The sequence below is a fragment of the Petromyzon marinus genome, chromosome 32 (genome assembly GCF_048934315.1).
Source record: "Petromyzon marinus isolate PM22_M1 ecotype Great Lakes invasive population chromosome 32, UKy_Petmar_22M1.pri1.0, whole genome shotgun sequence".
NCBI lineage: Eukaryota > Metazoa > Chordata > Hyperoartia > Petromyzontiformes > Petromyzontidae > Petromyzon > Petromyzon marinus.
The window spans coordinates 11,318,509-11,340,399 of NC_133698.1; the positions used below are offsets into that span (position 1 = coordinate 11,318,509).

General features: G+C 50.9%; 1 protein-coding gene across 3 annotated transcripts in view; it reads right to left on the reverse strand.

The window, feature by feature from the left end:
* Positions 1-159: 159 nt before the first annotated feature.
* Positions 160-21,891, reverse strand: part of LOC116948170 (cystathionine beta-synthase-like protein) — a 29,021-nt gene continuing 7,289 nt past the window's right edge. For 2 of the 3 annotated variants that reach the window (XM_032964608.2, XM_032964609.1), the window contains exons 2-16: positions 17,374-17,625; positions 14,727-14,833; positions 14,450-14,584; positions 13,678-13,757; positions 12,238-12,372; positions 11,764-11,833; positions 11,005-11,096; positions 10,457-10,582; positions 10,043-10,127; positions 8,720-8,825; positions 8,234-8,311; positions 7,549-7,683; positions 6,065-6,173; positions 3,644-3,740; positions 160-2,425 (exon numbers count right to left, since the gene is read on the reverse strand). In XM_032964608.2, coding sequence (XP_032820499.1) covers positions 2,310-2,425; positions 3,644-3,740; positions 6,065-6,173; positions 7,549-7,683; positions 8,234-8,311; positions 8,720-8,825; positions 10,043-10,127; positions 10,457-10,582; positions 11,005-11,096; positions 11,764-11,833; positions 12,238-12,372; positions 13,678-13,757; positions 14,450-14,584; positions 14,727-14,833; positions 17,374-17,621 — 1,719 coding nt within the window. In that variant the 5' untranslated portion in view covers positions 17,622-17,625 and the 3' untranslated portion in view covers positions 160-2,309. The remainder of the gene's footprint in view (positions 2,426-3,643; positions 3,741-6,064; positions 6,174-7,548; positions 7,684-8,233; positions 8,312-8,719; positions 8,826-10,042; positions 10,128-10,456; positions 10,583-11,004; positions 11,097-11,763; positions 11,834-12,237; positions 12,373-13,677; positions 13,758-14,449; positions 14,585-14,726; positions 14,834-17,373; positions 17,626-21,891) is intronic. The other variant, XM_032964611.1, reaches the window with a different exon arrangement.

Below are 21,891 nucleotides of genomic sequence, written 5' to 3' on the forward strand. Positions count from 1 at the left end.
AGCCACGCTTCGATTCCCAGCTACGGCCGGTCAACTTCGGAATCAGTCCTGGATATCCGCTGGGTTGCCGACACCCAGAGTTTGGCGAGGCCTTCATCCTACCAGTAGATTTATCGTGGCCGACAAGTGATAAATGATGAGGACACCAACACAAAAACGTCATCGCTACCACCAACAAATCCTTTATTTAAAATTGCAATACAGATGTCTGGGAAGACTAAAAGAAAATAACAATAAAATTAAACAATTATTCTGTGCAGTTATTAGCTTGAACAGAAAAAAAAACTGAATTACTGGAAAAACTTCACTTATTCCGGTCTCGCATTGAAAAACGACAAAACAATTCGAGGCATCAACCCATTTGCTTACACATAATGGACAGATGGTCCAGCTCGAACACAAGGAAGCATTACGGTAAATGTACGGTCGTTTCAAGAGTAAACATTTCATCAATGCCCTAAAAATACCCAGTATCACGACTCCACATCCACAGCCACAGGGTGCCACCCTACAGCCCCCGATGTCTCAGGGGAGATTAGCACCGGAGGCTATGCACTTTTAAAATCCAGATTGCAAACCCATTTCCTTCGAACTGCTGCTGCTTTCTTGCGTTTGGTTCGTCGTCCGTCCGATCGGCACGGTCAGACGCGCACGGCGCAAAGGAAGTTCGACACGCGAACACAAGAGATGGACCGTCGCAGTCAGCACGGTGCTCGCATGCATCTCCGTCTCCCAAGGCAAGCCTGATACACGTGCGCACGAGCCCCTCGTGTGCCAGGCAGATCGGCCTGGCACGAATATCAATGCGGGATTGCCCGGCGCTGCTGGCGTTGAGATCGGAGCAGTTAAAACAAAAACAAAATCTAAAATCGTATTAAGGACCCGATTTGAATACATAATCCGGAGGGCTTACCGCTTGCTCGCCAAAGCAAGCAGACGTGAGATTGTTTATTTGCATGCAGGGCGAGTTGGTTGCAGGTGTCTGCCGAGACACGCACAATCACTCCGCCACCACTGGCCAAATTTAGCAGTTGTGTACCACCCACTAATGTCAGCGCAGACTCTTCCCACCCATCTATCTGAAAAGTCGGATACTTCATAAATCTTATAATTATTTTAAAAAATAAGTCATTTTTTTGCCATAGTACTATTAACAGTGAATTTGACCTGACATCCATCATCTACCGGTTTCAAGAAGACATTGATTAGCACGAAAAACAAGGCTTTGGCAATTGAATAAATCAAAATGTGGTTTGATGGCGAGCAACTCCATGAACACGTTGCTCCATAAGTTACAGAGGAGATGCGAGGAGGCAGTCTTAGACTAGCGGCAAGTTAAAACTTCGTAAATGTACGTTCTCTCTCTAAAAAAAAAAAATCGCTTTAACCATACCTGGCACAACATGGTTAGTGGAATCGCCCCGAGCAATAGGGACAACTTAAAAAAAAAACGTGTAAAGCTTGGACAGGAGGAGGGGGGGCTGTGAAAGCCATCGGCGCCATCGCCACAAGACGTTTCCACTCGCCAAACATTGCCGTGCGAGTCGCTGATGAAGTGACAACGCCGCTGGCAACTTGCACGCGAACCGCTTGACAGGCGTCACAACACTACGAACGGCGTTTAGGCAAAAACGTTTCTTGACCAAACTTCCCAATACCACCAAGCGTCAGGAACGCAACACGCACGTACACGTTGCGCAGATTCACCCCCCCTCCTCCCCGTGTAGCCTTACAAACCACGTGGGTAAAAGTGCCGTTAGCGAGCGCCTGTTAAAAGGCCGGCACGGCGCACAAGCAGGCAGTGTGGCCAGCAGTACCGTGCCTGGCCACCTTGGCGATGCTGACGCACGCACACCATAACTAGGGCGCGCTCATTTGGGGCCGAGTTGACTTTGGGGAGGGACCCAGGATCAGTTGAGATAAAACTCCACTTGAGTGCAGTGCACCAACCACGATGCTGCTACTCCTTTCATCATCTCACAAATGTGCACGCACGAACACAATGAACCATTTTATGAGACGGAGACACACGCAGCACATTGCCACCAGACACACAGTAAAATTCCACCAGACATACATAATAATGGGACCAGACACACACAAACACTGGCAATAATGCCTCCAGACAGAACACACACAGCATAACACTACCGGACACAACACAGATTCACACGGATGCACAGGGACACACATGGACGCAGCGGCAATAATACCACCAGAAAACACACAGACGGCAGCGACACACAGGCACAGCGCACGTCGCACGGCGGGCGGGCGAGCGAGCCGTGGCCTGGGGGCCCTGTCGCGGCTCAGACTCCGATGACCTGGGTCTCCTTCTCGCGCGTCGTCACGTAGTTGAGCAGGTCGATGGCCGTCACGATCCCGAACACCATGTTCTGCTTCTGCGAGTGGCCCTGGCCACGATCTGCGACAGAGGGCGAGGCACCAACACCGCCGTCATGGTGGAATGAGAAGCATTTCCGCCGCGGGTTTAAAAAGTTAAAGTTGTTCGGAAGCCACTGGAGCTATGCACTTTTACAATCATCTAGATTGACAAACTCAATTCTTCAGAACTGCTTTGCGTTTAGTTTGTTGCCATTCCCCCACCACTTCCGATTAACACGGTTGGCTACGTTCGGTGCGAAAGGAGTTCAACATACGTACGTTCGTACAAGAGGCGAGCGCATTTGAGTGGAGACAACCATGACACATTTGAATATCCCAGCGTTGGCCGATTCACTACGATGCAGAAATTCATCATCTCGCATCAATTCACATGCTCAGAAATGTATTGATAACTTGAATACATTTTACAGCTGTATGAAGGCCTCCAAAACACTGCATCACTAACGAGAACCCCATATCTCAAAAACGAGATGGGGGACCTGATCCTATAAAATCTGGCAGTTCACCATCATTGATGCAAGCAAGCCCAACTCTGCTGATGGCACATTTTATGTCAAAACCAGTCCACAGTTTGCTTGGGCTGAATCAACACTGGTAAAACGATTCACTCCCAGGATGCTGTTGGGCCGATGGGTTGCGCAATATAACTATTTCGTAGTTTTTATGTTAAAGAGACAAATACACGGAGGAGACCCATTGTCTCCCTCATCTAATTGCATGGTTGGAGGAGTAACGAGAGTTGTCTGACCATACTTCACCATGCTGGTCAATGGAGGTCTGTGACGGGAGATTGGGTGGTGGTGGGGTGAGGACAGATTCAGATATCGCTCGCCACCGATGTTAGCCATGGGTCGGGAATTCAACTCGGGTCTCCGAATTCACAACGCAGCGCACTTCTGCTCCAGTGTAGTGGTTGGCGTACCGAGCAATGAACAATGTAACCCCGAATAAGATTCCCGCTCATGATCAATAGCGGTGGTAAATATTTGAATCGGGTGCGGGGCGTCCCCCCACCTCCTCGGTCAACTCTGCCTGGTACGGCGTCAAAACATCAGCACTGGGAAGACAAAGGCGGCTAGGCGTGGTTTTAGCCACAGACCCATTCGTGTGCCGTGCCGGCCTTCATTAGGTGCGCTTCCCTCCCGCCCCTCCCCCGCCCCCCCAGAGCCTGTGAAGGCTATTTGTGTCTTCCTGTGTGAATGTAGAATAAAGGCATTACAAAAGCGTATACATGTACCAAAAGTCTTACACTGAATCTGGTCGTGGACCACCAGCGCAAAGTGATCCGTCTCCAGGATGCGCGACAGCTTGCCCAGGTTGTCCTTCAGAGTGATCTGTGAATGGCCGCAGGAGGAAAGCACGTAAATTTCGACTTAAAGCTTTCGTGACTGCAAGGATTCATCTTCTTTGGTTCTTTCGGTAAAGTCACCACGTAGAATGAGAATAAAGTAATACAATAAAACAATAAAATTCTCACGACGTTTCGGCCACAACACAAGTGGCCTTCTTCGGGTGAAAGGAACAACCTGTCGGGACGACAGAGCTACAATGTAGCAACCTGGCGGGACGACAGAGCTGTCGGGACGACAGAGCTACAATGTAGCAACCTGTCAGGACGACAGAGCTGTCGGGACGACAGAGCTACAATGTAGCAACCTGTCAGGACGACAGAGCTGTCGGGACGACAGAGCTACAATTTAGCAACCTGTCGGGACGAGAGAGCTGTTGGGACGACAGAGCTACAATGTAGCAACCTGTCGGGACGACAGAGCTGTCGGGACGACAGAGCTACAATGTAGCAACCTGTCGGGACGACAGAGCTACAATGTAGCAACCTGTCGGGACGACAGAGCTACAATGTAGCAACCTGTCAGGACGACAGAGCTGTCGGGACGACAAAGCTACAATTTAGCAACCTGTCGGGACGAGAGAGCTGTCGGGACGACAGAGCTACAATGTAGCAACCTGTCGGGACGACAGAGCTACAATGTAGCAACCTGTCGGGACGACAGAGCTACAATGTAGCAACCTGTCGGGACGACAGAGCTACAATGTAGCAACCTGTCGGGACGACAGAGCTGTCGGGACGACAGAGCTACAATGTAGCAACCTGTCGGGACGACAGAGCTGTCGGGACGACAGAGCTACAATGTAGCAACCTGTCGGGACGACAGAGCTACAATGTAGCAACCTGTCGGGACGACAGAGCTACAATGTAGCAACCTGTCGGGACGACAGAGCTACAATGTAGCAACCTGTCGGGACGACAGAGCTGTCGTCCCGACAGGTTGCTACATTGTAGCTCTGTCGTCCCGACAGGTTGTTCCTTTCACCTGAAGAAGGCCACTTGTGTTGTGGCCAAAACGTCGTAAGAATTTTATTGTTTTATTTTATTATTTTATTCTCATTCTACGTGGTGGTGACTTTACCGAAAGAACCAAAGCAGAGGAAAGCATGTGTCGCCACAGTCCGTGTCAATGGGTCACTGGGTTCACGTGTTGGGAGGTGTCACATGACCCACGCGTGTGCACGAATTTCCTTCCTTTTTATTATTACCGTACTTTTATTTAACTTTTCCCTGTTGTCCGTTTAACTTCTTTAAAATCTTTGACGCCTAATATCTGGCGTCAGATTTACAAAGCCTAACGAGATGAAATTTTGCAGACTCTTCATCATCTCGCGTGACGATTAAAGAATTAATTTAAAATAACCGGTTCGGGTCCTGCCAATTCTGGGTCTCTTCTTTTTTTTACTTACATTTTTTATTTAACCATTTCAAATTTATTATAATTATCCAGACAGTTAACTATTGTTATTTTTATATTCTTGGTTCTTTCGGTAAAGTCACGTAGAAAGGAAACAATAAAATAATAAAAATATAAAACAATAAAATTCTCACAAAATTGTTATTTTCTGGATGAGATTTTATAATGAATATCTATATATAACAAATAATTTTCACAAGATTAACATTAAAATAAATTAGGTAGAGTTATTTGCATTCAAAAGAAAATAAATTATTTTGACCCCAGAACTGATCAAATTTGATGTGCTCAATGAAAGTGGATGGTTTACAAAAAGGTAAACATATGAAAAGGAAACCACCCACTTTTATTCAGCACGTCAAATTTGATTAATTTTGGGGTCAAAATAACGTTTCTACTTTTGAGTGCAAATACAGGTGTGTGCATTGAAAAACTAATTGACCTAATTTATTTTAATTTTAATCTTGTACAAATAATTTGGAATATGTACATATTTCAGTCTAAGATCTCAATCCATATAATAACAATAATTCATTATTTACCGAACTTATTTTTAACCCATCATTTAGACTTCAAACATACCGAGAAGCAATTGTATTCTTACGGTAAAACAAAACCACACAAACTACCAGAAACTCGCGTTAAAATGTCATCCATTAGAGGTTTTTTGGGTCAGATCGCATAAAGATGTGTTGTCAAACCCACCACCACCCAACACAGCCAATAGGTAAGGTTTGCCACATAAACAGAACGTGCCAATTCGTTACTAGTACAGCAACACCGGTGTGTGTTGGAGAGCCAAGCCACAACATTTACAACCCGAGTACAACGTTAAAATATTAACGGAGCGTCTCGGCCGGGCTGACGGGAGGAGGGCACACACACACACACACCTGCTTGAATTGCTTGTAGAGGATCTTGGAGACGGGGTCGGAAGGTTTGACCTTGCCAGCGAGCGTGCAGGACAGCATGTTACCAAGAGTCACCATGCCCAGCACCAGCCTGAGAGAGAGAGAGACACGCGCGGACACACATCGCCCGTCTAAACCAGCGCTCCCCCGCATGGTGGCATCACCACGCCGCTTGGCACGGCCACACCACATCTACTGGCTTGGGAAACAGGTACGGTCGGTGCATGTGGCGCAACTACGTGTGTGTTTGTGTGCGTGGGGGTGTGGAGTGGCAGGGGTGACCAGCAATCAGCAGTGCCGAGTGAGATCCGAATTTAGATCCTGGGCCGCACGTAACTAACCCACACCGACCAGCAGGGTGGTGAAGTATGGTATAAAACAAAAACCCCATGACCGGCAGGGAGTAGCAGTGAGGGTTGGGGTAGGTTGGGGTAGTGATAGTGGCTGGGGGGGCGATTGGGGTTGGGATAGGCCTGATCACAGCTGGGGGAGGCCGGGGGTTAGGGAGCAGCAGTAGGATGGGAAAGGGAGAAGAGATGGGGGTTGTTTTAAATTGAGGAACAGAAGCAGGTTAGAGTGAAGACCATTGTTTAATTTGATTAAAATGGGTTTTAACGGTGAAAACGCAACCGTTAGAAGCGCACAAAAGCACCGATTTGGTCGCGACACAACACCCTGCATGTCACTGCCGCCACCTGGTGAACCCTCGCGTTAATAGCAACCCTAACCAGGCGACTTTCACTTGTAAGTAGGGAAACTTCGTTTAAATGATGCCGTGCTGCCATCTGCTGGCAACTCAGCCGGGTGGCGTAATGACAGGAGGAGGGGGGACTTAAAGATTGGGAATGCTGCGATGAAAATTCAAAGTCCTCCGATGAGCCCATCCACGCGTTACCATACAATATAAAAAATGGGGAAAAATTAATCGGGGCTCAAGTTTCGCGGCCGACTGATCGCATTCAAATCACAGTGTTGCAAGGGCACTAAATATGCCCTTCGCTCTCGTAACCGTTTACTGCAGCAGCTAGGATGCTTGCAGCTGTGTTGATGAATACAATCGCTTGCGGGCCACTTCCAAGTTGGAAGGCCTCACCATGCGGCTGTAACGTTTCCCCCACCTTCATCCTAGCCCACGATAAACGACTGCACTTGCCGCTCGCTTATGGATAAACTGGGGCCCCCCCGCCAGAGGAGAGTGGAGCTCACCCTGTGGTCTGGGGTATGGAGACCGAACGGATTTATTTATTTTAAATTTATTTTCCCTGCGATTATTTTTTCTGTTTCGTGCCTTGTTTTCCCCACCTCGCTATTTTTGCGTACATTTTTGTTTTTATTTGCCAAGTAGTGGGGGTTTCATCCGTGTATTTTTTTGTACGCAACTGGATAATTGATGCGCAGCGTGTGCGGGATGCAATTGCACGAAATGACGCTCTATAAAATGAAATTTGTATCATTATTATTATTACCCTGCGCTGTTCACCACAGGCACCTGGTCGTATCCCTTCTCGCGCAAGAGCGCCATCGTCTCCTGGCAGCTGACCGTCGGCAGGACGGTGAGCGGCGCGGAGAGACACAAATCCTGAACCTTCATGTCCCACCACCTGCGTGTGGCGGGAGGGGGGTGGGGGGGGAGGTGGGGCAACGAGCCCCAGCGATAAGACAATCACAACATGCGCGTGGTGACAAAACAAAAAGGACTCGATAAAACTACAACAAGGAGGTCCCATCCGTAGGACCCAATTAGCTACGAATGTCAGTTCAGCAAATCGGGAAATAACGCCACCTCACCCACCCCCCTCTTCCCCCAATTTGTCTAAGTTTATTTTTTTATTTATCCACGTGATATTAGGAAGCCACTGGAGCTATACGGCCTTTTAAATAATCTAGATTGACAAGTAATTTCGTTAGAACTGCTTTTGTGATCAGCCTCTTGTTGTCCTCCCCCGCCCCCGCATCCCCAATTACCACGGTGATGAAAGAAGTTCGACATTACATAAATACATTAGAGACTCCTAGAGATTACACAGATAGACTGGGTGAAAAGGTGGGCTAGGTTTTTTTGCCCAAATCCTGGCCAGCTGGCTCAACAACTTGACGAACAATCACAGGACGCGTGAGAGTAGAGCGGAGGGTGGGTGCAGGTTCCCTCACCAGGGCTTGTTCGGCAGGTAGTCCTCCTCGGGGAGGAATCCCTTCTGCGCCATCCAATGGTCGCTGAGAAACTTGGTCCTTTGGCGCAAACAAACACACGGAGCTTGAAGTGCGCTCAGACTAAAAAAAAAAAGACTCAAAAGTCGCGTCGAGCGTTGGCAGCGTGCGTGCCCGAGTGACGTTCGATCCAGAAGATTGCAAACAAGTTAAGGTTCAAAAATAAAATCGCTTTCCAGCCATGGCGTCTTCGAACACATTATTTAATGTGCGCGTAGGTTCCTCGTAGGGAACGGTGTTGGGAAGCGGTAGTGTCGCGGTTCACGATCTCGCATCAAAAGAGGGACTCTCTCTCAAACGAAATGGTTTCGTGAAGCACATTGCATTTCACGGCTTGGCAATTGCCATAAAGCCTGCGCACGGGCACACGGAGTGGGGGGGGGGGGGGGGTTGTACGGAGTTCCCCTGCACGTCTCCGCGTGGACTCACATGTAGTTGCGGATCGAGTCTGGCAGGAGGACAACGCAGCGCTGACCTTCGCGCAGCGACTTGGCAGCTTCCACCGCCGCCACCATCGCCGAGCCCGAACTCCCGCCTGCCACCATCACCCCACAACACACCGTCGCGATCACGGCCGTCGCGGTCACGGCCGTCGCGGTCACGGCCGTCGCGGTCACGGCCGTCGCGGTCACGGCCGTCGCGATCACGGCCGTCGCGATCACGGCCGTCGCCGTCGTGATCACGGCCGTCGCGATCACGGCCGTCGCGATCACGGCCGTCGCGATCACGGCCATTGCCGTCGCGATCACGGCCGTCATCGTAAATCGCCACCACCATAGCAATCGTCATAAATCACGGTCATCGTAGTCGTCTTGCTCTGGATGACCAGAAGTAGTAGTGATAATAAAGTCTCACCGTCACTTGTGCCACCATCGCTACCATCATCAGAATCGCCATTCTAAGAGGGATTCTGGTCGTCACTGAAGCCTCTCCACCCACACAGTCAAAGCCCACCACTAAAAGAGGGTGGGACATACAGATGGTGGCAGGGCCTACAGAGGTTAAATTTCCCTTGCTGATTCAAGGTCATGTCAAAGCCAAGGTCATGTCAAAGAATAATTAAATACTTACAGCAGGCAGCATAGTTCTTGTGCCACAGATGTGGCCACAGGCCAAGTAGTTCTCATAATTATGTAATTATATAACATCGTCGTCATTTTGATTTAAAGCTTTCGTGACTGCAGTAATTCATATTCTTAGCTCTTTCGGTAAAGTCACGTTGAAGGGAAGCAATAAAATAATAAAATATATATAAAACAATAAAAATTCTCACGACGTTTCGACCATAACACAAACGGTCATCATCAGGTGTGAAAAAAAACGGTGATCATCACACCTGATGATGACCGTTTGTGTTATGGTCGAAACGTCGTGAGAATTTTTATTATTTTATATATATATTTTATTATTTTATTGTTTCCCTTCAACGTGACTTTACCGAAAGAGCTAAGAATATCGTCGGCATTGTCATCAGCAATACCATTTGTATTGTCATCATCATCATCATCAGTATCACCATGATCATTCATATTTCTGTAGTCATCATTATAATCACCAGTCACCATCTTCGTGGCCGTGTCACTGGTTGTGGTGCATTGTTGTCGTGCGATGCCTGCGATGGTGGTCGTGATGATGGCATCAGCGATGCCATCAAAGCGGTGGTTACGGTGGCGATGGTGACAACGCCATCAAGGCGGTGGGTGACGTCAACTATGATAGAGGTGTCGGTGATGGTGGCGGTGGTGGTCTCACCACATAGCAGGCCCTCCTCGCGGATGAGGCGTCTCGCCATGAGGAAGGAGGTCTCGTCCGTGCTCTTGTACCACACGTCCACCACCTTCCCCGCACGCAGCGGCGACGGGGAGAGCGGCGCGACGAGGAAAGATCGCGATCACAGCGGGGCGGGCGGGGGGGGGGATCAGGAACAACGTCACGAGTGTGGCTGGTGACGACAACTGCGGTGCTTGGCGGTGGCTGCTCGTGTTGGCGGTGGTAATTGGTGGCGAGGACATTTAAATCACGACGGTGGCGTGGGTGGCGATGGCGATCGGCGGTTGCTGCTAGTCGTGGCGGCGGTGGTAATGATTACAGCGGTGGTAGCCGCACAAATTGGTGGCAAGGGCAGCAACGGTGACGGCGAGGACGACGGCGGGAGGGCGGCATTACCGTTCTGTCGAGGACCGTGGGCACGAAGTCGTAACCGATGCCCTCCACCTCGTACGCAGTCTTCTCCGTCCTGTTCAGCTCGTCGGGCAGGGCCAGGATCGAGCCCTCTGGGTCCACGCCCACGATCTGTGGCAGGGATGCCCCCCCCCCACCCCCACCCATTCATCAGCACCGGACCCTCCAAACCATCACACCCCCGGCCGCGACCACTGCGTCACGTCTTCACCTCGCTCATCTTTTCCACTCGCCACATCTCTCTCGCGTGACGGTCATATATATTTAAATAAATGACCGTCGCACGTTAAATATTTGTAGAAACGCCATATAAAAGTAGCACGTAAAAAAAACGATCTACTGTCATATGAACACAATGGAAAAATTATAGACTGACGGGAAAATTACTCCATCTTAAAACGCAAATTCGCTTTACACAGCAATTTTCTGGAATGAAACCCCCACGTTAAGCAGAGGCTTTGCTGTAAACACGTCGATCTTCCTAATCATTCATAATCACTCATCCGAACTTATTTCAACATCGTCATCGTCACCTTGCAGTTTGGGCACTTCTCCTTGAATTTCCGCGCAAGGCCAGAAATGGTGCCGCCAGTACCAGCGCCAGCAATCAGCATATCCACACGGCCTGAGTCGACATGAACACCTCATCGTTGATCAAATTCATTACCGTCAACCATCATCGCGGTCTGTGCCCGCCAGACCACAGCAATGCTTTACGAACAATCCAGCGACAATAAAACTATACAACTATTTTTTTTATTTTACCAGGTAAGGTCCCACCAAGAAAATGTAGCTCTTTTTTCAGAAGCGACCTGGCTATCACAAATGATAGCAACAACAAAGTGGCTTATCGCGTGGACATTTATAACAGCAGCCAAAATAGTCTAAAGCGCGTTTCTAAAATGGAGGGAAAAACCGGAGATCTGGAGCAAAATCCACGCGACCACGGGGAGAACATGCATACTCCAAATACACAGCAGGCATCGGGTCGAGATTAAACCCACGACCTCCTGTATACCAGGCGAGGTAGTTAACATCTCGCCACCATCGCATATAGCTCCCTATGCTACATTGAGACTGTATGGCAGGAGTGGAAAAAGCACATCATTATTCTTCAGGCAGGGAGATATAATACGCTCTTGCCAAGGCTATGGTGTACAGCAACATCCCGAAAGATAGATCTTACGAAAAGAAAAACTTATACTTTTGAAGCGAAGGCAGAAAACACACGTGAAGAAGCAATTGGCTCACTTTGTGAACTGGCATCTCCAGGCAACCACGCGACCACTCACCATCGCACTGCTCCAAGATCTCCTCGGCAGTGATGTCGTAGTGCGCGAGGGGGTTCCCGGGGTTGCGATACTGAAGAAACGCACGCACACACGCGCACACACAGACACGCATGCACACGCACGCACGCACGGGGCCAAACACAGTCCGCTCCGTTAAGAGCCGCAGCAGCGCTGTTCGCGGGCGCCTATTGAAGGAACGCGCAAGACAAACGGAACAAAACAGTTCTCCGTCTAGTAGGATTCGTGTCCTCGGACTGCCCGGCGGCGCCACGAGATCCCTCAGCTTTGTGAACGAGGAGAACAAAGACCATGATGTTACAGCCAAGCGTGGCCGCGCAACGATGCCACGGACACTCGTCGCATTGAGGCGTGGGAGGGGGGAGGTGGTCAGGGTCGAGACGCAGGTGGCAGGGGGTGGCGAGGAGGTGGCGAGGAGGTGGCGAGGAGGTGGCGAGGAGGTGGCGAGCGTCTCACCTGGTCCAGGATGTGGGCGTTGGGGATCTCGTGCTTGAGTCTCCAGGCGACACCCACGTGAGACTCGGGGGAGTCGAAGCTCGCGCTTGTTGGTGTGCGGACGATCTCCGCTCCCAGTGCACGCAGTACGTCCACCTACGCACAACGACAAAGGGGGTACACCCCCCCCCCCCCCCACACTTGGTGTAGCCATTTAGCAAACTAAGACTATGAACAATTTTTTTGTGTTTTACCAGGTAAGGCCCAGCGAGCTAAAGACCTCTGTTTCAGAAGTGACCTGGCCACAAATGATAGCTCAACGAAGTGGCTAATCACGTGGAAATTTAAAGCAGCCAAACACTCCATAACGCGTAGATGTTGATGCTAAACGTGGGAGGGAAAAACCGGAGGACCCGGAGAACAATCCACACGACCACGGGGAGAGAGAGGTACACGCAAACTCCAAATACACAGGTGTCAAGGGTCGGGACCCAATCCACAACATCCTTCAAACCAGGCGAGGTAGTCAACTTATCGCCACCAGACTGTGGCACAGGTGCCGTTGGCGAGCACCTTTGAAGGCCGGCGCACGAGGTGGGTGTGGGGTGGCCAGCGCCACACGCCCCCTTCGTATCCCCAAGTGCGGGCATTTACACACCGCACCAGATGCTCAATTAAAAGGCCGAGTCGCCCTAGGGGATGCACAGCACCCTGCTTCAGATATTTCGCCACCGGAATTGGGTCGAGAACGGAAATCGAAGAAGCAGACCCCATGCGGTGTGAGATAATCATTAGAAACAAAAAAAAGGGTTGATGAGATTATTTAAAGAGCAAGCCATGTAGCGATGCAATGTCAAAAAGTTAAATCAAAGTGGTTTTCTGCTCAAATAACCAGAGGCAGTGCTCCCTCTTCCACGTACCTCCCCGAGCCAGTGATGGAAATTCCACATTCCTATGGCAGGGGTGAGTCTAGCCACAAGACAGCCACTGGTGACTTCACCACAAAGATGGTATTTATTTTATCGACCCCAGAAGGATGATAGGCTGGGTCATCCCCCAACATCCATGATGCGAACTCGCAATCTCGCTCTACTGCTGAAGCCACCTCGGCGGAAGTGTGTGCAAGTGGCCGAGCCAAATAATAAACCAGCCGTGGGTAAGAAAAAAAAAATCAAATCAGCTTCGGATTTTTTTTTTTATTAACCTTGCTCCAGGATCCTTCGCAACAAAACGAGAAAGTCGTGCCCCCGATTGTGATGCCACGGGGATGAAGGATCCGAGTGGATTCTCAGCCTCGTGGGCGCGATGGCAAATACCGCGAAACGGGACGTTGCGGTCCGGTGCATCGCGAGCGCGAGATTTAAAAAAAAAAAAGTGAATTCGTAAACGCGACGCGCGACTGCTTGCGCGTCTATCGGACCCACGGCACGCGGGGACCCCACCTCGTGGCGTTGCACCCACCTTCTCGGCGCTCATCTTCTCCGGCATGACGATGATGCAGCGGTAGCCCTTGACGGCAGCGGCCAGGGCCAGCCCGATCCCTGCCGGCAGCGATTCACAAGATCGATTAAAACTGGCTGGGCCCCCCGCAACCCCCCCAGGCATCGGTGCGAGCGATGCCTGCGCATGCGCGGGATTCTGTGCCAGCCACTGGGTGTCAAGTTCGGCCGCTCTGGAGGAAGAGGAGGTGGCGGCGGGGGCTCGTCAAGGACGCCACGGAGCGCGGACGAGAGGCTAAACACGTAGCGAGAGTTTTGGTGGGAGTGGGGAGCACCGGTGGTGCAACTGCCCGTCATGGTCAGTCAACCCGTGGGGGGGGGGTCTGTTACACGACCTCCCGCTTGTAGCGATTATCCGAACCGGTCCTGGGCCTCCCCCCTAGCTCCCACTCAGCAGTGTGTAGTAAACATCGCCGCCGGGGGGAGACAAAAGTTGACCGGGGAGTGGCGCCAGCCGCACACACCGCCCGCCCCGCTCGTGCGCGCCATGGCCGGCCTTCATTGGACGCTGCTCGCGAACAACACTTGCCACGACAGTCTGCGTCTTCGCGTGTACGGGGCTACGTCTTGCACTGGCCTGCTCACTCGCGTCGCGGCCCGGACACGCACACGGAGCACACGGAGCACACGCGTGTGCTGTGTGCGTGTGCTCCATGTGCTCCGTGTGCTCCGTGTGCTCCGTGTGCTCCGTGTGCTCCGTGTGCGTGCACGACGAAGGGACGTGGGCGGCATACCGGTGTTGCCGGACGTGGGCTCGATGATGGTGTCCCCGGGCTGGAGGAGGCCATCGCGCTCCGCGTCCTCCACCATGCGCAGAGCGATGCGGTCCTTGACGCTGCCGCCCGAGTTGAAGAACTCGCATTTGGCCACTGTGATGGGAGGCGAGGGGGGGGGAGCAGCGGTTTTAACAAACACGTTTATGCCTTACGCGATCTAACACACAACAACAACAACAACAAAACTTGACTCTGAAAATGACCGGCCGCTTGACGGGGGCCAGCTTCAACTCACAAATTTCACACTTGAGTCCGTAGGTCTTGCCGATGTTGTTGATGCGAACCATGGGCGAGTTCCCGATGTTTGACAGAATGTTCGGCAAGACTTTGGGACGTTCTTTTCTGTGGGGCGCAACGGGCAGGGGGACAAACCGAGCGCTTACTGAGGCCGTGACGGCACACGGGGCGGAGGGGGGGGGGGTAGTACCATCACTGTAGGCACGACCAGTTGCGTCTCCCCGGGGTCGATGTTGATTCCGCGCCACACCGTGCACTCGTTTAAAGCCGAGGTCACCTTTGAAGGGGGATATCCCGGACCGGTTCTGATATGGCCGGGCACTGACTTTATCCGTGGCCGGGAATCAAACGTTGGTAAAGACACGGGCACACACACGCAAAGACAAAGGCCCACCCCCCTCCCTCAACCACGCATGGCCTTAACAGACTTTTGGGGCAAGTGCTGTTAGCAAGCACCTTTATGAAGGCTTGCACGGTACACGCCAGGGGGTGTGGGGTGACCAGCACCACCACGCCTGGCCGACTTTGCCTCCCTAGTGGCGATGTTTTACACACTGCACAAAGTACTAACTTTAGGCCAAGTTAACCTAAGGGAGGCCTAGGGGACACGTGCGCGCGCGCACACACACACACACGCGGGAGTGTGAAAATGAACTTATTCAAAGGATTAACAAAAAGTCACGTTGCAACAGAGTTCGGTTACACCGATCCGAGCGATTGCAGCCTTCGAAGGCAACGCAAAACAACTGCACGGCATCGTCAGCGCCAAACCCGGGAGCCTTCACAGCTGGCATCACTTCAACGCCGACAGCAGTGCAGAGCCAGCTCGACCTTGAGCAGGGTACACACGAGGTCCCGTCTGTACAACTGACCACCCATCATCAATAGCCGACCTTGGGGAGGGCTGATAAGCAAAATATATATATATAAAATCGCCACGAGCGATGGCACCGCACAGTTAAAGCACCAAGCCCTGGAAGATGGCACTGCAGAACTACTGCGGAGGCCTCTTCAGAGTGCCGCTTGGCCGCATGTTGGAACGCACAATCCCGCAGGGAGGTGTCCAACGCATGTCAAAATGACGGCTTTACATCTGGGAGATGTAGGAGGTGGCAAGCAAATAATGCGACGGGCACAAAAAAAAGTTACATGTCAGTATTGGACGGCGACAAATGCTGAGAATTGCACAAAGAAGCACAGATAGCGTGCACGCTGGGAATCACACCCATATATACAAAGAATGGGCAGGGATCGGGGAACATGCGAGTTACATTGTTGACAAACAATCACGTGTGCAGTGGCCGGACATGTCGCTCTAAGGGACGATGGCCGCAACTAAAAAGGATGGAATCGCAATCAAAAAAGGAGAGAAAACGTTTCTGCTATCGACGGCTCTCAGCACACTGGCTCAACAAGCGGCGATCCCGGGCGCGAGATAAAAACACGTGGTGGGAACCAGAGGGCTGGTGTGGAAAACGGTGCGACACATCGGAATCTGATCAGGAAATTAATCAATAGCAACACTCAGAGCCACTCTTGGCCTTAGTTCGTTAAAAAAAATAAACATTGTGGGCAGCAGGCTACGAGACCCATCAACCGAAGGATTTTATTTTATCCAAATGAAAAAAAAAACTAATTTGTTTCGATTGAAAACTCATTTCTTTATAAATGCTTTAGGTGTTCAGTTTGCTGTCCTTCCCCCGTACCTCCAATAAGCACGGTGTGAAAGGTCAACACATACATACGACAAAAAATCCACACGACTACGGGGGATTAACACGCCGACTCCAAATATGCAGTCGTCACAGGGTCGGGATTTAAACCATGACCACCTGCATATCAGACGAGGGAATCAACATTGCACCACTGCTGCAGCCCCCCTATCCAAATTATTACTTCCCCTCCCTATAGATTCCCCTCTCGGCTCTCACGCTTTGGAAACGTGCGTTTACGTTCATTTGTTTTCGGCGACGCGAATCAAAACGGCAACGTGGGCTACGTGTCAAAAGGTCATGTTTATGTTTCGTCAGCAGCATTATGGCGGAAAGTTGTTACATAATGTTTAACAAACACAAATCAGAAAGTCGGGCATGACTGGACCACAATCAATGTGCGATGCAACAATTGCGCGAGCAAGCCGCTGTCTTTCCAGCACCGGCCATTTCAGTGGTTGCAGGAAATGGGTAAAATATTTTAAACCCTTGAATTAAACAAGTTTGAAAGCTGTAAATCCGCCATCTAGAGAAAGGACGCCATGGTGCGTGTATATATATCTGTGTGTGGGTGTATGTATTGTGTCAGCACAAGCAGTGCATCTGCCAGTCAACTCAGCCGGTCAACCCCACGGCACCTGGGTCTGTGCCGTGACGTCTTTGCGAGCGACACTTCGCACGACGGCCTCAAGATGCACCTAGCCTGGCACAAGCGGCGTGGCGACGGCACCACCGCCCGACGGCAAACGGCGACATTGGTTAACGTAGACGAGTTATCGGATTTCACAAAAATTTATGAAACGAAAATCGGACTTCGAGAACGATCGTTTGAGGGCGCTTTACTTTACAAAACGCAATTTATTACCGTCATTGCTTCGGACCTCGCTCATAAAAGCGGGGATGTCGGGAGCGGCCACGCAAGCGGAAACTCACGGAGCGGCGTGCAAGTGAGGCGACGTGTCCTTGGTGCCCAGGTACCAGGTGCAGCGGCTGGGCAGCGCCGGCGAGATCCAAGCGCGCTCCCCCGCCACCTCCGCCTCGCCGTTCTGGGGGAACGGCGGCGGCGTGTCCGGCGCCAGCGCGAGCTTTGCGACGCCCACGGAGAGCTGCCCCGCGGGGGAGTAGGGGCAGCCATTGGCCTCCTTGGCCTTCTCCTGCTCCTTCACTGGGGTCGGCGTCATCCTTCTGTGCATGGAGGGGGGGGGGGGTTGGTGGGTTTAGAGGGTAACACGGATGACAGAATCAGCACATCGCCGACACCAATTTCAAACCCGCCACCCCCCCCCTCCTCCCCCCGAAACCCTTTTCTTAAATACAAGCGTGCGTTTGAAGAAACTAGCGGCTCAAGCGGACCCCCCCCCCACCTCCCTCCCACCCACATTTGCGTTAAAATGCAAAACAACATCTCACAAAAAAATCGAAAGCGATGTAAAGTCCCTCGGCCATTCCACTGCCGGACAAAGGGCTCGGACGACGCCGACCAGTCACGGAGTGTCGTTTGACCATACTTCACCGCGCTGGTCGGTGCAGGTTGGTGACATATAGCGGGCGAGGAAGGGGTGGGGGGGGTGCGTGGAACAGCGGAGGTAACATCACTCGCGGCGGCTAAAGGGTCGGTAGAGGCCCCAGAACCAAGGAATTTCTCGAGTGTTTTGCAATCGCCGCAGCGCAGGCCTTATTAGGAGCTCGCTTCGACCTCCGAATGAACGAACACAATTCGCCCCGCTATTATTTGGCGATTAGGTCGAGCGCCGGGGGGGGTGGGGAGAAAGGAAACGTCACCGACCCGCGAGTAGTTCACAGCAGCCGGAATGTTCTCCCCCCTCACCCCACCTCCCCCTGGGGGGCGGACGGAGCGGGGGGGGGGGGTCCGACCTGCGTCAGAGAGAGGCCCCCCCCGCCAACTCACCCCCTCCCAGAGCTGGAGGGACGCGGCAGCAATTGCAAAACACTCAAGGAATTCCTTCACCTCCCTCTCCCCCCGTATCACCAAAACCTCACAAACCCATGGGCACTCTTTTACGAAGAAAAAAATGCGAGCACAGTGAACAGCCACTGCCCCTGTCGGGTGCCCAGACAGGGATCGGGGTGGGACATTCCGCACCACCGAGAATAATAATAATCTGTTGATAAAAAAAAACGGGACATGCATAGTTTTGGCAAGTAGCCGGGCCGGTAGGTATGGCCGTGCCTACGCTGAGACTGTCCCCCACCACCACCACCAGCAGCAGCAGCAGAATCGGAATCTTTATTTTTAGAGACTGGAGGTTGTAATCCGATGAGCTATCAAACTCTTTTTCAATGGATGTTCCCGTAGGGGGTGTTGGGAGAAGAGGGGAGGGGGGGGGTGAGTCAGCGAGTGACAACAACACGATATTTTTAAACAAAAAACAACCGACCTAACGACGACCAAGGATTAAAAAAGTAGTAAAGTCGCTACTAAATAAAGAGTAGAAATTGCAACAAGCGCCGTAAAACACAACTGTCTGCCGATTATGTATTCGGACCGCAATAAAACGTCCACGTGATAAGCCACTTTTTGTTTCGCCAGATAAGTTGTGGCCAGATCGATTCCGAAAGAGAGCTACACACAGCTCAGCGGGTACCTGAACTGGGGACATAAGAATAACTTGGTTAACGTTGAGGGCGTATCACGGCGACCTCTCTCCGTTATTACACGTCATCTGCCGTTTCGTTCTCCCTTTTTGAAATCCACTTTGTATTCAGGAGTTCTAAATAAAAAAAAATGTCCAATAAAAAAAATTCTCCCACAGCCACTCATCCGCTTCCACAGCGCTAACGAAATGCGTCCGAAGACAACCGCGTGTTTGCGAATCGCCACCCGCCGCGTATATATGTCCGTGTGGTATAAAAGTATGTTTTCACTCTACTCACAGCGAGTTGGGCCATCTCCCACCCGCGCCCCGCGTTCCACTTTGCCAAATTCAAGTTTGGCTGCGGAACAAAAAAAATGTTTGCCCTGCTGCTGTTGTTGTTCGAGCTCTGCTCTTTTGCCGCTTGCCGCAGTTCACCGCAGTTCATTGACCGCGCGTCAAACCGTGCGGATTATCGCGGACTCGTCGTTCTAGAACTTACCATCGGATTCGCAAAGTGGAGAACAAAATATCGTTTTAAATTAAAACACACAAACGCATCATTGGCGTGCCGGTTATAAACAAGCAAGCCTGCGAGCAAAGTAACGCGCGTTAACGGCGCGCTTGGGTCGTGCGTTGTTGGAAGGGTTCACAGTTATATGTTGAATTTCGATTTAAAGCTTTCGTGACTGCAGGGATTCATATTCTTGGTTCTTTCGGTAAAGTCACGTTGAAGGGAAACAATAAAATAATAAAATATATATAAAACAATAAAAATGCTGTCATCAGGTGATGACGACCGTTTGTGTTATGGTCGAAACGTCGTGAGAATTTTTATTGTTTTATATATATTTTATTATTTTATTGTTTCCCTTCAACGTGACTTTACCGAAAGAGATAAGAATATGACTTACTGCAGTCACGAAAGCTTTAAATCAAAATTTAACCAAGAATATAGTGATACGTTGTTGGAGGGAGGTCGGGCAAACGAGCCGAGTAGTAGGGTCAATTTCAAAAACTAGTTTGATATCTTTAGCATGCACTGCCAGATTATCCTAGTAGCAAAAGTAGCTACATATGCTACAGGCCTCGCACTAGCTTCATCTGGCAGCGGAGTGCAGGCCGTGCTGCAAGGTAGCCAGGAAATGGCAGCACAGCAACGTATTCTCGAATCCATCTGTGCGGAGCTTTGAGTGCCGTCCCGTCGTACACACGCGATAAGTTCTCTCCGCTCTCCCTCGCACACGAAGCTAAACTCTCATTTGTTTAGGGATTGGCCAGACATCCCAATCAATGTTGTTTCCGTGAGCTTGCGTTGACGTCTTACCCGGACGGTGGGTTCGCGTGCAGCCGGTTTTGCCGGCTATTTTTACACGGGAGATGCGCGGTGCTGCTGCTGCTGCTGCATGATCATAGCAACAACAGACAAAACTTCAACATTGCAGAGAAGTAGTATAGCAAGGTCCTTTATGGGATATTGCGCATCAAACGTTATTGGCACTCTCCGACGAGACTCTCTCCTGGGTAAATCAATGGCACGGATATTTTATTTTGCTCGAATGTATTACGGCACTGCGTTCAGCCCACGACATTACCTCGAATGACCCTCAAGCATCACTCGGCGGGCAAAGCCTGGGGGGTGGGAGGTGTGGGATGGAGGGGGGTCACGGAATAATGCCGAGGTCACGGAAACACGATAGGCCGAGACACGTCACCGGCCTGCCCCGAGGTGCACACAAAACAGGCACGCGCGCGATGGTGACGAGCAGGGAGGGAGGGGAGGGGAAGGAGGGGAGGGGAGAAGGGAGGGGAAGGAGTGAGGGGAAGGAGGGAGGGGAAGGAGGGAGGGGAGTTATTCTGCGTGCAGTTAGTGAGACACAGTTAGTGAGACACAGTTAGTGTGACACACAGTGAGACACAGTTAGTGTGACACACAGTGAGACACAGTTAGTGTGACACACAGTGAGACACAGTTAGTGTGACACACAGTGAGACACAGTTAGTGTGACACACAGTGAGACACAGTTAGTGTGACACACAGTGAGACACAGTTAGTGAGACACAGTGACACACAGTTAGTGAGACACAGTTAGTGTGACACACAGTGTGACACAGTTAGTGTGACACACAGTGACACAGTGAGACAGTTAGTGTGACACAGTTAGTGAGACACACAGTGACACAGTTAGTGAAACACAGTGACACAGTTAGTGAAACACAGTGACACAGTTAGTGAAACACAGTTAGTGTGACACAGTTAGTGTGACAGTTAGTGAGACACACAGTGACACAGTGAGACACAGTGACACACAGTGAGACACAGTGACACACAGTGAGACACAGTGAGACACAGTGCGTGACACACAGTGAGACAGTTAGTGTGACACACAGTGAGACAGCTAGTGTGACACAGTTAGTGACACACAGTGACACAGTTAGTGAGACACAGTGTGACACAGTTAGTGAGACACACAGTGACACACAGTGAGACAGTTAGTGTGACACAGTTAGTGAAACAGTGACACACAGTTAGTGACACACAGTTAGTGAGACACAGTTAGTGTGACACAGTTAGTGTGACACAGTTAGTGAGACACAGTTAGTGAGACACACAGTGACACACAGTGAGACACAGTGAGTGACACACAGTGAGACACAGTTAGTGTGACACAGTTAGTGAGACACAGTGACACAGTTAGTGAGACACAGTGACACACAGTTAATGTGACACAGTGTGACACAGTTAGTGAGACACACAGTGACACAGTGAGACAGTTAGTGTGACACAGTTAGTGAGACACACAGTGACACAGTTAGTGAAACACAGTTAGTGTGACACAGTTAGTGTGACACAGTT